Consider the following 17,500-nt stretch of genomic DNA (forward strand, 5'->3'; position numbering starts at 1 on the left):
AAGGAAATGTTGATGGGCCATTATGCTGTGGCGGGCATCACAGTTGAGTTGGAACCTATCTTTGCCTGATGTTAGCATGTATGCTTGGAAGTAGTGGATAGCGAACAGAATTGGGATTGTAGTCTGACATTCCCTTTGCCACAAACGAATGTGCTGAGACCATTTATCATCGCCCAACTACTGTCACCTTAGATCAGTTAACATGAATGGCTACATGGAACAGATCACATGGTACATTTGTTCAACGGCGCATAAGATAAGCTGGAATGCTTGTTTACTGCTTGCTGCTGGAGAGAGATAGATAACAAATCCGGGCCAAGAGTTTATGCATTCCGTTTTAATGTAATTTTGTGAAAATATTCAAGATCAAAGAATCCTAAATAACTGAAATATTTAACATTTTGTTATACGTATGTGGTTAAACTGCATGGGAATATTTAACTTTAAAGATAACTATCAGGCTTCAAGACTTGCCCCATTAAAAAAAGAAAATATATTAAATTGCTTTTGAAACAAAATATATATTTGCACTCCAAAGCAGAAGCTCTTTTTTTCAAACCAAACAGGTATAAATGAGATGTTACGTAGCTACCTTGCTTTTCACAACTGTTGTATACTAGTGGATCTCCCATAAAATTACTTGAGGCATCTTTACTTGAGGCACAAAACCACAGAAGGAATTGGGTAGGAGAGTAAGCTGAACCAGAACTGCAGCAAACAGTGACAAATAGGGTTTTGTTGCCATTAAGAGTGGTCACGTATCACTGGGTCTCTTTATAATATTCCATTGTTTCTCAGGTGCTTAAGATAAAGTTGATTTTTTTTAAATTATGTGTTTACTTTAGTTTTAGTTGTACAGTGTTTTAGCTGCTCTTAACCACATCTTTCAGTGCCATACTGTATCAGTTAATGTACTGATTAGAATGTCAAGAAGCTTTCCTGCCATACTGCAGGTGCTGGAAATCTGAAACAAAAACAAAAATGCTGGAAGCATTGAACAGGTCAAAAGGCAGCAATAGGGAGAGAAATGGTGAGTGTTTTGGGTCAAGATCCCTTCAGCTGGAAAAGGGAGGGATAAAACAAGTTATACATTACAGAAAGGGAGAGAACAGAGAATACCTGTAGTAGGTGGTAGATCATAAGGTGTCAGTGTGACAATTACTATGAAAAGGCAGATGAAAGAAAAAATAAATACACTTAAACTCAAGCATCTAGACAGATCTGTGGAGAGAAATAAAGGGTGGTTTCCTGAAATTGCTAAATTAAGTATTGAGCCCCCATGTGCCATAATATGGTCAGATGGAAGAGGAAATATTGATCCTTGAGCTTATGTTGGACATAAACATAACATGCAGGAGCACTCTGCCATTTAGTAAAATCATAGCTGAGTCAACCTTGGCCTCAGCATCACTTTTTCCCACCACCTTCCCATACCCCACAACTCCAAGTGTAGGACGCCAAAGGTAGAAAGATCTGAGTAGGAGTGGGACAGAGAATTAAAGTAACAGGTGACTGGAAGCTCAGGGTTCCCCATGCATACTGGATGGAGGTGTTCCGCAAAGCCGTCATTTAATTTGAATTTGGTGTCTCCAATGTAGAGGAGACCACACCATGAGCATCAAATGCGATACACTAGATTGGAAGAGGTACAAATGAATTGCTGTTTACTTGGAAGGACTGTTTTGGTCCATGAATGGTGGGAAGGGAAGAAAAGAAATAAAAGAGCAGGTGTTGCATGGGAAAGTGAGAAGGAGAGTGATTGTCGGAGATGGAAGAGCAAGCCATGGAGTCGTGGATGGGATGATCCCTTCAAAATACTGAAAGGAGAGGGAAATTGGTGTCTTTTGGTGGAAATCTGGTTGAAGATGGTGGAAATTATGGAGGATGGTCCATAGAATTTGGAGGGGATTGGGTAGAGAGAGAGGCCTAAGGAAACCCTATTCTCATTCTGGCTGGGGGAAGGATTGAGTGCAGAAGTACAGGAAGTGGAGAAGATGCATTTGAGAACCCTATCAGTTGTGGTAGAGGAGAAGCTAAGATTAAAGAAAAAGGAAAACATCTTAAAGGCATTGGTATGGAAAGACTTGCCATTGGAGCAGATATGGGGGAATGGAATGCTTACAAGAAACTAGGTGACAGATTTAGGCAAGATAGCTATGGGAGTCAGTGGGCTTCTAATTGGTTGCTAACCTATCCCTTAAGCAGGAGATGATGTCAAGAAAGTTAAGATAAGAGTCTGCTGTGGACCATGTGAAAATGAGAACAGAGAATGGTAATGAAATATGAGTTCTAGTCAAGCGCAGAAGGTGACATCAATGCAATGGCAAAAGAGTTGAGGGAAGAGGTCTAATTAAGACTGAAACAAGAACTGTTCCATGTATACATCAGAGGAAGGCACAGTTTGATCCCTTGCAAATTCCCATGACTGCACCTTTGAATTGGAGAAAGTGTATAGAGTTGAAGTTGTTGTTCAATCTAAGAATGAGTTCATCCAAATGAAGTAGAGCAGTGGTGGAAGGGTAGTAGTTGGGTCTATGTTCACAGAAGAAGCAGAGTGCCCTTATAGACCATGCTAAAGTGGGATGTAGGTATATTGGGATTGGATGACCATGGTGGAAATTAATTGATTTGGACCAGGAAACTAGAAACTTAGTTGTAGAGGACATCAAAGGAGTCACTGATGTATGTTGGAAGGCACTGGACAAGGGGAGAAAAAAAATAGTCAAGTTTGGAAGAAATATTTTATGAGACAAGAGAAGGCTGAAAAAGTGGGTCTACCAACAGTGCTGCTTGTAGATTTTGGGGAGATAGAAGAGCTACTCTGCCTTCTGTAAGGTCTCTATTTCTTTCTCCCAGTTTCTCCGGCTCCATTGTATCTGCTCTGATGTGACTTTCCACACCAGTGCCTTTAAGACGTCTTCTGTTTTTCTTAACTGTGGCTTCCCCTCTGTTGTAGTTGACAAGCTCTTAATCACGTATCTGTTTCCTGTGCTTTTGCCCTTGCCACTTCAGAATGAGAATACTGTTCCCCTTGTTCTCAATTTCCATTTTAAAAGGAATACATGAATCATAAACATTAAACTGATCATTCTCCATAATTTCCATCGCCTTTGTCAGGATTCCACCAACAGAATTGTCTTCCACATCCCTCCCTTTTCAGCATTCCAAAGAAACTATTCCCTCTGTTACTCCCTGAATTGTTCTTCCATCTTTAATAACCAGTCCCCTTCTCATGGCACTTCCCTATGCAAAGGCAAGAGATGCAACTTTTACCACCACCTATTCCCATCATCCAGGGACCCAAATAGTCCTTCCAGGTGAAATAGCATTCATTTCCACTTCTTCCAATTCAATGTATTGCATTCAGTCCTCTCAAAGTAGTCTCCTCTACATTGAAGAAGTTAGATGCAGATTAGGTGACTACTTTGTAAAGCACTTTTATTCGATGAGCATGGGAACTTGGTCACCTGTCACTTTAATTCTCTGTTCCACTTTCACTCTAAGAGATGTCTTTGGCCTTCTACACTGTTCCTACAATGCCCAATGTAAGCTTGAGGAACAGTCCTTTCTCTTTCAGCTGGGCACATTACAGCCCTTAGAACTTAATTTAGTAATTACAGGTAACCATCCTTTTATCCACAGAAATAGCTGTACCTTTCTGTCTCAATTTATTTCTTCCTGTTTTGTCTCTGACTGCCAGTTTTTGACAACTTTGGTCTCCACCCTATCACAGAAATTCCCTCTGTTCTCCAGTCCTTTGCCTCTCTGAAAACATGCTTGTTTTCTCACTTTTCCAGTTCCGATGAGTCCCATCTCTGCTGCTTGACCTTCTGAGTATTTCTAGCATTTTCTATTTTGGATTCCCAGCACCTGCAATTTTTGTTCTTTTTGTTATCATTAGATTTCCTGTGGTTTTTCATGTAGGTAGAGAAGAATTACCTTCATAACCACTTCAGTTTTGGTTCTTTCTGTGTTAATGGCAGGTAATAAATCAGAATACTAACTAGTAAAACAAATTGCATATTTTTTGTACGGTGATTAGAATCAACTGGAACTCATTGTCTAGTTCGTGTCCTGTTCACACCCTGTGTACCCTTTATAGTCTGCATGGGGTTACACTTTAAACTAAAAATCCAGTCAATCAGAAACCGTTATGTACTTTGTTTTTGTCTGTAACAATTTCCAGGCACACATCGGTTAATATTACTAACTGTATTATCGGGTATATTTTCACTGCCTAATATATGATAAAGTGGCTTAGAAGTTACAATAATATTGTTTGTAAGAGATTTTGTATCCAGCGTCAATTGCCCTTTGAGTGAGGAGGCAGATGGGAATCAATAGAAGATATACTGGAAAGGCTAGCTGCACTTAAAGTGGTTGATCAATTGGGATGCATCCTAGGTTGCTGTGGGAATAAGGGACAAAATTTTAGAGGCACTGGCCATAATCTTCCAAACATCTATAGAATCTTGTGTGGCTCCTGAGGACTGGAAAATTGAAAATGTCACAGGTGATCAAAAGAGATGTTGGAATAAACCCATAAACCGCAGACCAGTCAGTTTAACTTTGGTGGGGAAAGTTCTAGAAACAGTAATTGGGACATAATTAACAATCGCTTGGACAGGTGTAGATTAATTAGAGAAGTCAGTTACAGGCAAATCATGTTTAACTAACTTGGCAGTTTTTTGATGAAGTCAGAGAGAGTCATTGAGGGAAATGCAGGTAATGCATCATATATGAAGTGAAAGGCATTTAGTCAGGTGGGACATAACATTTATGTCAATAATATTGAAGGCCAAGGAATCAAAGGGGCTGAGACAACATAGAGAACTGGCTTACTAACACAATAGTGTAAGGGTTTTTTTGGTCGAGGGAAGTGTACTCAAGGTTGGTGCTAGTACCACCGCTTTTCTTTATATCAATGATTTGGACTTGGGTGTGAAGAGCATAATTTCCAACTTTACAGATGATAGAAACTGCAGTTGTAGAAAACTGTAAAGAGAATACTAATAATAGAATTCAGGGACTAAAAAGAACACCCTGTGAGATCTCTAGATGTTTGCTGGTGCATTTGGTGGAGGAGTGCATATTTTATCAATTGTGAACAAGTATACCCTTTATTCTAAAAGGCTCTAAATCCAGACTTAATCTATGCACAACTCTTCAAGAATACCCTTTCAGAAGTTTTCCCTTATGATCAACAACTATGCCACTGATTACGTTTATTTTGTAATCTTGTTCCTTAACAATTTGAAAAGCTGTCAAAGGCTCTGAACTAAAAGATGGACAGAAAGTGCCCATAGTTCTGTATCTCGTTGAAAACAATGGTGACTATAAGTAAGTATTAGCATGTTTGATTTTGTGTATTTGCTGAGTCTGTTGAAGTTTGTTTTGTTTGGATCTTGCTGTTGTGAAGCATCTCTTGCTCGATGTGACTACTTGAATAAATGTACATTAAGAGTGAGTTTAGCGTTCAGAGTTTGAATCCTATTGTCACTGAAATTTCTTCTTAAAACTCCTTTTGAGCAAATAGTCTCTACTGAATCATACATCTGTTCAGATAGATTGGAATCTACTTGTACCAGCCTTGCTGGGAGGTCAACAAAGTATATATAAAAAAAAGCTGCCCCCAAGTGGAGGAACTCCTTGCTTGTTAAGGGGATTGGGCACTTTCCCTGACCCATTCTAGATTAAAGGCTGGTTTAGGAGGAAACTTAACTTTGATTATATCTGCTGTGGTGAAATTTTTAACTGGTTGTATGCCAAAAGACAATTGTCACAACAGTTACCTGTTATGACCAATTCTGCATTTAAGTGTTATGTTTGATACTGCACTTACTTTGTCTTATCCAGCAGTTGTTCACTAAAGGAATCTTTTTTTTTACTTTTGAAGGCTAAGGCTTCCATAATATGCAAGATAGCCAATAGATTATTGGTGGGTTGACGACTTGTACCAAAGCACTTTAGAATACAAATTCCCATCTGCTTCAGAAGGGCCACTGTTAAAATTTACCAATTAAGAATTCCATGTGGTTCAGTGCTAACCTTATTTGATCAGTATTTTTTCTGAATAGGCTGTTACATAAAATTCTTCCATAATGGTCAAACACTAATAAGAATATGGGAAGAGTTCATTTTGGTTTGTGTAGTAATAGTAAAGCTGACAGTTCCTGTTCTTTGAAAATCTGAATATCCTTGTGGGTAGCATAAAGTCAAAGTACACCAGCCCTTCTGTTCAGGATGTTTGTCCTCTTGCTGTTCTCAGTGAGTCTAGCAGTAGAGTTGGTAGAATGTACTGCAATGCATTTCACAGGTGCAGAAGTCACAGATGAACTGATATGTGAGGATTACGTTGCCAGTGTTCTCTATAGAATCTCTGGCCCCAGGTAAATACACTTCTACCAGATGTATTATTCCCTGGAAAATACATGCAATGTCTACTGTAGGCTTTGCTTACAAAGATGGAAAATATTATACTTCACAACCAATATTATATTTTGGCTTTAGCCTGATTGTGGCAAAGTCAAAGTTGAGTTTATTGTCATATGCACAAGTGTGTGTGTGTATATATATATTTTTTTATATATATATATATATATATATATATATACGCGCACACAGGTGCAATGAAAATCTTAATTGTAGCAGCATCACAGGCACATGGCATCTGATACACAACATTCAATACTGAGATAGTGATTAGGGTTGTGCAGGTTGGTTCAAGAACTGAAGGGAAATAGCTGTTCTTGAATCTGATAGTGTGGGACTTAAGGCTTCTGTACCTGTGGCACTGTTGTCTCCATCAGTTATTATTCATTGGGGACATGGATGTCACTCACAAAGCCAGCATTTACTTCCCATCCTTAATTGTCCCTTGGATAGTGTGGTGAGCCATCTTCCTCGTCAAGCAGTCCTTCTGATACAGGTAATTCCACAATGCTGTCAGTTAGGGAATTCCAGGATTTAGATATGAAGGAACAGCAATGTATTTCCAAATCAGGATGGTTTGTGAGTTAAGTTAAACCTTCATAATTACTGCTATGACCTTCAATTGGTATTGTGTCCAATTTGATCTGATATTAATATATCAGGTCAAAAACCTTAGTACAGTCATATCACAGTATAATCCTGAATAGCTGAATCTTCCACATCTCATTCTTCTAAGTTCCCATAAGCATAGGACAATTTTACAATCTCTTGTAGAATAGCTCTCATCTCCTTGGAATCAACGTGATGAGTACAAATCAAGCATGTTCTCTTACCAAAGAGAACCAAACGTCTCTGTGCTCCACATTAGATCCTGTCAAAGCCATGTACAATCTCGGCAAGATTTCTGTACTCCAATTACCTACTCTCCCCCACAATAAAGATTAGTGTAACATTTGCCATATTAATTGCTCAGCTGCATTTTGTTGGAACAGTGTAGGAGCCCAAAGACAGAAATCAGTGTGGGATGGACATTTAAAGTGACAGGCAGCTGGAAACTCTCTGTACCATTGTGGAATGAATGGAGGTGTTCTGCAAAACAATTACACAATTGGTGTTAGTTTCCCCAGTGCAGAAGAGATTGCATTGCGAGCATCAAACCCTAAAATAAATGGGATGAAGTCCAAGGAAATCACTGCTACACCTGAAAGGATTCCTAAATGAGTGGAAGGAAGAAGGTATTGTGATATATATATATATATATATAGATATATATATCTATATATCTATAGATATAGAGAGAGAGAGAGAGAGAGATTAGGGTGCAACGCCCTAGCTTTCTGAAATGGGCAACATAAGTGGATATGCTGGTAAAGAAGGGGAGGACAATGTCCATCCTGAATTTTGGCATTGGGGGATGGTGCTTCTCAGAAGGAAAGTGAGGTAGACATCTTTATTATGAACTGGAGAGGAGCAAGGGGCCAGCACCAAGAATCTTTGGATGAGATATTAGAATGAACCCTATTTACCTTCTAAGTACTGAAGAGCACCAGGAGAATTGTGCATCAAGGGCAATATTTATCCCTCAATAAACATTTGGGAAAATTAAGTTCAGTTAAATAAATTTGAAATTAAGAAAAAATATCAAAGGTGACCACGAAGCTATCAAATTATCATGCAAACTAGTCTGGTCCCTTAATGTTTTAATGGAATGAAATCTGCCATCCTTCTCTGTCTGGCCAATGTGTGACTCCAGCCCATGAATGCAATTGACATTTAACAGCTCTCGGTCAATTTGGAATGGACAATGAATGATGACAATGCCCACATTCCATTAAAAATAAAAGCAATATAGGTTATTTGGCTGCTGGGTTTCCTTTTATTGTAAATAATTCAGAAGAAATGTATCAGGTGAGTGGTATTAAGTCTGGAAAAGTTGCTATAAAAATGAATTTTTTTTACTCAGTTTTATACTTGAATGAAAATGATGGAGGAAAGATTTAATGCTTGCACTAATGTTGACATGTATTTTTGAGCATTATTCAATTGCATTCCTGACTCTGTAAACTTTAGTGTCTTTTATTTAACTCACATTTTAAATTTCTAATATTCTGTATTAAGCTTTTGTTATTTTTCCATTCTGATTTCATTTACTAATTTCAGGAATTATGTTAAGAAGTTAGCTATGATATGAAAAGAGTTCATTGTAAAGATTATAGACTGCTGTCTCCCAGTTAACCAACTTGTATAAAGTGATTATAATACAGCTGTTATGGCTCTACCAGCATTATTTAATAGCTGTGTACTATGATTTGGATTCACATATTCAGGAGGCAACAGTAAAATAATAGTGAAAACAGAATAAAGCTGATATGCAATGCATTTTTTGCTGAGATTCTGAGATTCCGACCTAAGCCATTTCTCAAATAAATTAAGGAAGTCTCAGTTGAGTTCCCAATAAACATGTCATAGCAGGAAAGTACTATCTTTTTAATGCAGACAGATTCAGTATAGCAGAAATAGCTGACGTGAGGAATTCGGTGTGTTTTGGGGAATAGGTTCTTAGAACAGTGAGTTCTTGAGTCAACCATTTAGCAGGCTCTACGAGTCCTGGTGTTGTGTAATAAGATAGGATTAATTAATGACCACTTAGTGAAAGCTGCCCTGAAACGAGAGAATGAGTTCAAGTCTAGTATTTTAAACCTGTAGCCGATCACGAAGGCATGAAAGCAGAAGTACCTGAAGTGAACTGACTAATAAGGTTAAGGGATTGGTGACGCAAGGCAGACATTTAAGGTAATCTTTCCAAATACACAGAATAGGTGCATAAAAAGACGAAAAAATAATTCCAGTGGTACATCCCATTATCTGTGGTTAATTAAGTTAAAAGGCTATGTAGAATAATTCATGGTAATTGGGCAAGGTCAATATGATTTTGTGAAAGAGAAATCAATTTTGATCAATTTATTCGATCTCTTTGAAGAAATAAAATATTTTTTATCTTTCATAGGAGGCCATTCAGCCCACCAAGACTGTTTGCTCAGTCAAACAAAAGGAAGAAACATATGATTGCACAAAAACAGGGTGGTAGTTCGGAAGATTGGACAGTATTAATAAAAACAAGAAACGATAACTAAAAGATTACAAAAGGAAGGAAAATTTAAAGTACAAGCTGAGGCTATACAGATGTAAAAATAAGAGTTTCTATTAGATATTTAAGAAAAAACATTAACAAAATAAGCATTGGTCCTTAGAAAGTGAATTTGCGAGTTTTAATGAAAAATAATTATTGAGATGGCAGATGAATTAGTGTATTTTTGCATCAATTTTCTCTATGGAGGATGCAAGTGACATTCCAGATATGGATGTAAATCAGGAATTGGAAAAGGGAGGCGATTAGGAGAATTAGTGGTTGGAGTTATAAGCTAAGATCTGTGGGTCCTGATTGACTTCTTCCTAGGATCATTCAGGACCCAGGAACATTAACCATCTTACTAGCCTCTTTTTATTATATTGGTTTCAATTTTCTAAAATTCTCTTGAATAGTGGAAGGTTCCATTAGATTCAAAATTAGCAACTGTAACTTTGCTAAAAAGGAGGGAAGTAAGAAGCAGGAAACTACAGGCCAGTTGATTTGACATGTCATTGGGCATAAAAAAGCTACCGTTAAAGGCTATGTCAAAGGACATCTCGAAGAATTCATCATAATTGCACAAGGAATGTGGTTATACAAAAGGAAAATAAATTTTGACCAATTTATTCAAATTCTTTGAAGAAGTAAAAATGTTTTTTTATGTTTTCATATTTGCTCATGACATAGGATAACATTCAGCCTATCGAGACCCTCTGTTTCCAGAGGTACTCAACTAAATCCCACTCCCTCACCTATTTTCCTGTAACCTATTTTCTCTCTCTCTTGTTCGTCATCAACTCCTTTAATTCTCCTACGGCAGATTTAACTAGAATTAATTTACAATTACCAATTAACTACCAACCAGCTCATCTTCAGGATATGGGAGGAACCACTGCACCCAGGAGACAGTCACATGGTCCAAGGAAGAATATGCAAATTTCGCACAAACAAGATCAAACCTGTGTTGCAGGATTCGTTTTTTTGAACCTGGCTTTTTTAAATTTTAAATGTATTAATTAAATTTAAATTCTGCAGGTGGGATTTGAATTCATGCCTCTAGATCATTGGTCCAGAACTCTGGCTGATAGTGGATGTTTACCATGTAGTTTAATATCCAGGTTTACTCTTTGTCAACTAGTGTTTTAAAAAATGTGAACTTTTTGCCAGTGGCAATGTTTTGAATCTGTAGTATTTTTTGTGTTGCAATAATTCTATCTTGAGAGGAAAGGGATGCTTCCTTAATATGGCAGGGTTCTGAGCAGAACAGGAGACAGCTAATGTGCTTAATGTAGCCCTCAAAGGATGTGTATTCATTGTGGTAGGAGACCAAATTGTATTAATTGCAATTATTATTGGCATGAAGTTGTCCTTCAGCTATTCCTATATTTCTAGATTTTATGGATCCCATAGCTTAGGTGCCATGTTCCATTTTGTATGTAGTTCCTGGATATTGCATGTTAGAATACCGAAGAGCTTTATGATATGTGGGTTTTGATGTCTGATCACCGGGGTTAACTGTGCATATTTTAAGCATTTGCAGAAAAAGACATTGCTTAATACAGTAAACTCTTATTTATCTGGTATATGCATTCTGGAATTCTTATGAAACATTCTAATATTCAGCAATTTCATAATTTAAAAAACTTAAATGTGGCGTGCTGGCTTCCAATGCAATTTTGTTCATGTACTGTCTGCCATCAGCCTACAGTGCAGCAGCCTACCCTCAGCCCTTCACATGTGTTTACATAAACCACTGTATTTCTCCCATCTCATCCACTATGTTGATAAGAATACTCCTGGCAAAAGTACAAAGCAGAATTGTGTTGTTCTAATGTTGAACCAGAAAATGGAAATATGTAAAAGACTAGAAAAGGGTGAAAATAAGAATGTTCTTATGAAATAATTCAATATTGCTTCTTCAGTGATATACAACATTAAGTCACAAAGTACAGCACTTAAGCATTTCTTCCTAATCTTGAGAATGGTGTTGAAATCTTCAGTATTTGTTTCAGCTCCTCCCATTGGTAGCAAATTCCACATTCTTGACTCAGGGTAAAGAGATTTTTAAATTTCCTATTGGATTTCTTGGTGACTATCTTGTATTGATGGCTTCTAGCTGTGCTCTTTTCCACAAGTGGAAATATCCAATAATTTCATAACTTTAACAGTCTTAATAACATCATCTTGCGTCTTTCAAGAAAAGAGACCCAGTGTTTTCAATGACTTGGTTAAGTTTATTATCTAAACTTAGAAAACATAGCCATCGGAGGGGTTTGACTGGAATCTACTTTTATATTCTTTTAATTATATAACTTTCAATAGCATAAAGCATTATGTATTTAAATATTAAACATGTATGCAATGTCTTGAACTTGGGATGATACATGTGTATCCTTTTTGGTTATATGCTGTGCAAAATGTTTGCTTTATGGAACAAGGGTGAACTGCTTGTGCATCTTATCTTTGTTTCACAAAGCTTTTGAACTCTGTTGATCATAGTAATACCAAAGGAACTTTTACATGACATTAACAGCCGACTGGACCTTGGTTTGACATCGTCACAGAAAGAAGCCCCAGAAATGTTGCACTCTGGATCTGTGAAATGTCAACCTAAGAAAAAAGGAAATTTCATTTTTATAACAACTTGATTATTACCTGATGAATTTCTTTTGAACTGTTATAAAAAGGGGAACCCAGTAGCCAGATAACATCTATTGCTTTTAGTACTTAATGGAACATGGGCATTGTCACCATTCAGTGCCCATTCCAAATTGCCTGAGTGGGCTGGAATCTCACACAGGCCAGACAGAGAAGGATGACAGATTTCATTCCATGAAAACATTAATGGACCAGACTAGCTAGCTTGCATAGTTTTGTGGTCACCTTTAATTTTTTTTTTCTTAATTCCAGATTTATTTAACTGAATTTAATTTTCCCAAATGTTTATTGAGAGATAAACATTGCCCCTGATGCACAGTTTTCCTGGTGCTCCTCAGTACTTAGAGGGTAAATAGGGTTCAATTTAATATCTCATCCAAAGATTCCCGGTGCTGTCCCCCTTGCTTCTCTCCAGTTCATAATAAAAAAAAGTCTATCTCGCTTTTCCTCTGAGCAGCACCATCCCCCAGTACCAGAATTCAGGATGGACATTGTCCTCCCTATCTGTCCTCCATCTGAATTTATTGCCAACATGCTTCATCCCATTTGCTATTAAAATTCTGAAAGGAACTTAAACCATCACATGACCCCTCACCCCCTTCCTGGCAACAGATCTCAAATAACATTGTTCATTGAGTTGTTTTTCCAATTACTCTGACTATGTAAAAAAAATATAGCAAAAAGCACTATTTTCCCACACCACTCCTACCTTAAAAAAAAGTTCTCTATCTGCATTAAGCTTGGGTTTGTAGTTCCACAGGAGCACATTGAAAACTGCAATTCATTTTGTTTTTCTTTTTCTCCTCTTCCACCTGTCTTTCTCTCTCTCTCTCTCTCTCTCTCTCTCTCTCTCTCTCTCTCTCTCTCTCTCTCTTTTCCCACCCCACCTCCCAGACTTTGTCTTTTTCTGCAGGATCTAGAACATTCTGGCTCCCTCTATCTGCTTATTATAGTTGCATGGTAGCAGGGTACAAACAATTCCCTTGTTATATTTCATTCAAGCAGCTGGATTTTCTTGCACCAAGTGACTTTCCCACTTTGGACTGGTGGCTGATAAATCTGCTTTTCTGAGGAAACCTTACAAAGATTTCTAGCATTAATCCACCAATTCTATGGGTAAGGTTTAGTGATTTTGTTTTTTGTTCATGTTAGTCAATTGCTATTTCTTTAGCTCCATATTCAAATTGGTGAAAAAGAAACATTTAAAGAAAATTAGAAATTTTTTGGACTTTGTCATACCTCCTACATGGGATATGTTTAGTGCTTTAAAAATATAACCACTTACTCTGCTTGATCGTTCCATATTGCTAATTAATAAGAATCAAATCTCTTTAGAAGTTTTCATTAAATAGTTTATTTCAACATTACCATTCATGATTTTTCATGCAGTAAATGCTTAAATTTAAGAGCCCTAAAATAAAATATGACAGATGTAGGAAAGCTGAAATGAGATAAACTGCTGGATGATTATTTGATAATAAGGAAGAAAGTAGTAGAATGTATCAAAAGACTGGTCAAGGACATGGCAAATGGCATTCAATCTAGAACTAGTAATACATTTGATAATGTGATTGAGTTGGCAAAAATTCCTTTGTAAGCTAAATCACGGTATAAGAGGAAGGAGGTCATGCTAGAAATACAGTAAACATTGTTACGTAAAAAATACTAAAAACAGTTCTGATCAATACTTTTCAAAAAAAGGTGTAATAGCACTTTAGACAAAACAAATTGTGAGGTTATTGCCAAGGAAAGTTCATCTAAGAATAAGCATTGGAGTTGTTTTTTTATCAGAATAGAGGCTGAGGGGAGATCTACTCAATATATAATTGTCTGGTTCAGTTGTGGTGAATAGAATGGGCCTGTATTTCCCTTCGATGAGAGGTCAAAAACTTGGGGGCATAAATTTTAAGATAATTGGAGCTGAGATCAGTGGTTGGACCCCAGTTACTCATGATCTATGGCAACGATTTGGCTGAAGGGATCAAATGTCATATTTCCAAGTTTGCTGTTGATACAAGACTAGGTGGAGGGTGGATGTAAAGTGGCTTCTAGGAGATACAGACATGCTGAGTTAGTGGTCAAGAACATGATGGATGCAATACAATATAAATAAAATTAAGTTAATCATTTTGGCACAAAAATAGAAAAGCAGAGTATTTTAAAATGGTGAGAGATTGAGAATATTGATATTCAAAGTAAACTAGTTGTCTTTCTCCACAAGTCGCTGAAATCGAGCATGTAGATCTAGCAAGCAGATAGGAGACCAGATGATAAGTTATAAGAGGATTTGGAGTACAGAAATAAAGCTGCCTTACTACAATTATATAGGGCCTTGGTGAGACTAGACCTGGACTACTGTCTCCAGTTTTGGTGTCCTTGTCTGATTCCAGGGATTGTGGATTTGCCATATGAGGAGAGATTTAGTAGACTGGGACTTTGTTCTCTAGAGTTCAGAAGAACGAGGGAGAACTAATTGAAACTTATAAAATTCTTACAAGGCTTGACAAGCTGGATGGAGGGAGAATGTTTCCCCTGGCTGAGAAGTCTGGAATCAGGGGTCACAGTCACAGAATAATGAGTAGGACTGAAATGAGGGAAAAATTCTTCCATTCAGATGTTGGTAGCAGTTTGGAATCCTCTAACTTAGCAGGGTATGGAAGCTCAGTCGCTGAGTTCTTACAAAACAAGGATCAATATATTTCTGGATATTAAAGGAATCGAGAGAAAGAATGCAGATATTGTGCAGAAAAGCAGCATTGAGGTACAGGATCAGCTGTGATCTCAGTGAATGGTGAACTGAGCTCAAAGAGCAAATGCTCTACTTCTATTTCTTATCATAAGAGGGAAATTGAAAGAAAATATATTTTGCTCAAAGAATGGTGTAGTCTGGAACTCACCACCAGAGTTTCCATAAGAGGCTGAAGCTCTCATCACATTTGTAAAGTATCCTGGATGAGCATGACAGACTTGGATTTAGGAAGCGCATGTTTGGATTGGCATGGGTGTAGTGGAGCAGATGGCTTTCTCCTGCACCATGCAGTTTTATGACTGTATGACAATTTTGGAAGATAATAATTTTGATATGCACATCAAACATATCAGTGGCACTATACTTAGGGATTGAAATTGTTTCTAAAAATTTCTATAACTCAAAGTCTATTGCAATGTAAAATTGGAAATCTGATGCCCTCCAATGGGATCCCATCGGATATTCCATTATTTGGTTGGGGGCCAAATAATGGAACAAAACAGTTTTACGTTATAAGTCTGTAGCTTTACATTAATACCTTGGATATTCTTAAAATGCAATCCATTTTTAAAGTTAAATGTGTGAATGTATGGAAGTTCTAAGTCTACAATTGTCTTTACACTATATTTATGAAGCATGCATACTTAGTGACATGAACTGTTGCTTTGAATCTACTGGTATTTATATTTTATGATCCTAATCAACTTTTCTTTCAGTATCATTCACATTAGCCCTTTTCAGCCTTAACTTGGTAGTATTAGGAACACCAGAGTGGTTAATAAAATAGAAATTGTAAAAATCAAATATAGTCAAAACAGTTTTATTTCTGTTTTGTAGCATTCCACAACATATATTAACTGAAATTTGACTTGAAAAAATATAGAATAGAACAGTACAGCACAGGAACATGCCCTTCAGCCCACTATGTCTGTGCTGACCATAATGCCAATTTAAACTTATCCCATCTACCTGCATGTGGTTATATCCTTCCTTTACCTGCCTGTTCATGTACCTGCCTAAATGTCTTGTAAACATTGCTATTGTATCTGTTTCCACCACCATCCCTGGCAGCATGTTCCAGGCATCTACCACTCACTATTTTTTAAAAAAACAACTTGCCTCATAAATCTCCTTAAACTTTCCCCTTCTCATCTTTAAAGCTATGACCTCTAGTATTTGACATCTCCACCCTGAGGAAAAGACTTTGACTAGCTACCCTATCTATGCCCCTCATAATTTAATGTACTTGTATCAGGTCACCCTTCGGCTTCTGCTCCAGAGCAAACAATCCAAGTTTGTCCAACCTCATAGCTAATGCTCTCTAATCCAGGCAACATCCTGGTGAACATCTTCTGCACCTTCTCCAAAGCCTCCACATCCTATTCTATTCTATTTGACAGTACAACCATCTTTCTTTGTTCATCCAACCATCACAATTTTAATTTTTTGACCATTTTTCATTATAGCAACAAGTCGCACATTTCCAAATAGTTTCCGACACCCCTGTCCTTAGATGTTATATTCAATTAGGTGAACTTGATATCTTGACAGATGCAGATGGCTGTAATTTTGTGATGACTAATTTGGTTCCCTTTGCCCCAGGGTCTTGGGACAAACTTGAATTGGTTCTCTAAGAAGGAAAAGTTGCTGATTCAAGTCCATTTTAACACAGCTAGCACAGGGATAACTCAATGCTGCGGGTTAACAATTTACGTTGGTAAAGCTTTGGCCACCACCACACTCTAGATGTTAACAACAAAGCAAATCAGACTAATTTTGCAAAGCCTCACTGCCCAGCTGACAAGCAGTAATTTTATGTTCCATGTAATTAGTGTGGGAGAAGCACTCTATTTAAAAAATCAAATGTAATTAAACGTGCAGTGACAGTAAATTTGGTTCTACCTTTCTAACGGTTTTGTATCATCTAGCTGCAATGACAATCCAGTGTAACAAGTAGTTTTAGTTTGCTGCTTCCCACGTTGTCATGTTTTGCAAATTAACAATAAATAATCCTAATGTTATCCTAATTTAAATTCCCACTCCTGCCTGCTGCAAAAACACAGTGCCATGGATTAATTCTGTTTAACCGATTTTATTAGTAGTATACTACCAGGGAGGACCCTCCTTTAGCACTCTCTCAGGATCTCTATCGGAGGCCTCCGCAATACAAAGGGAGCAGGCATCAATTTACACAATTCTCGTCATGTACACATAGTGCGGTTACACAAGTTTCGATCAAGTGCCTAAGGTACAAAGGCAAACATTACACTCATTGTTTAGTATAATTAGTTTACAATTAAGTTCCTTACACAGTAATTACTACCTGATCTTGAGTTGGGGGCTTGCATGGTATTTTTTTCATTAGTTATATGTATGGTCACAATTTCTTAACCCTTTACTTTCTCACTAATAGCTTTCAGCTAGAGTTGGTAGTAACAGTCTAGCTGCTGAGTGAAAGGATCATCATTCAAGTCCCACATCAGAGGTTTGAATGGATAATCTGGACTGCCATTTCACCTCTATTTGCTGCA

General features: G+C 37.4%; 1 protein-coding gene across 3 annotated transcripts in view; it reads left to right on the forward strand.

Moving 5' to 3' along the window:
* ocrl (OCRL inositol polyphosphate-5-phosphatase) overlaps positions 1-17,500 on the forward strand; it is a 60,933-nt gene that overhangs the window by 859 nt on the left and 42,574 nt on the right. For all 3 annotated transcript variants that reach the window (XM_052021785.1, XM_052021788.1, XM_052021787.1), the window contains exon 2: positions 5,260-5,340. In XM_052021785.1, coding sequence (XP_051877745.1) covers positions 5,260-5,340 — 81 coding nt within the window. The remainder of the gene's footprint in view (positions 1-5,259; positions 5,341-17,500) is intronic.

The sequence above is a fragment of the Pristis pectinata genome, chromosome 8 (assembly GCF_009764475.1).
Source record: "Pristis pectinata isolate sPriPec2 chromosome 8, sPriPec2.1.pri, whole genome shotgun sequence".
NCBI lineage: Eukaryota > Metazoa > Chordata > Chondrichthyes > Rhinopristiformes > Pristidae > Pristis > Pristis pectinata.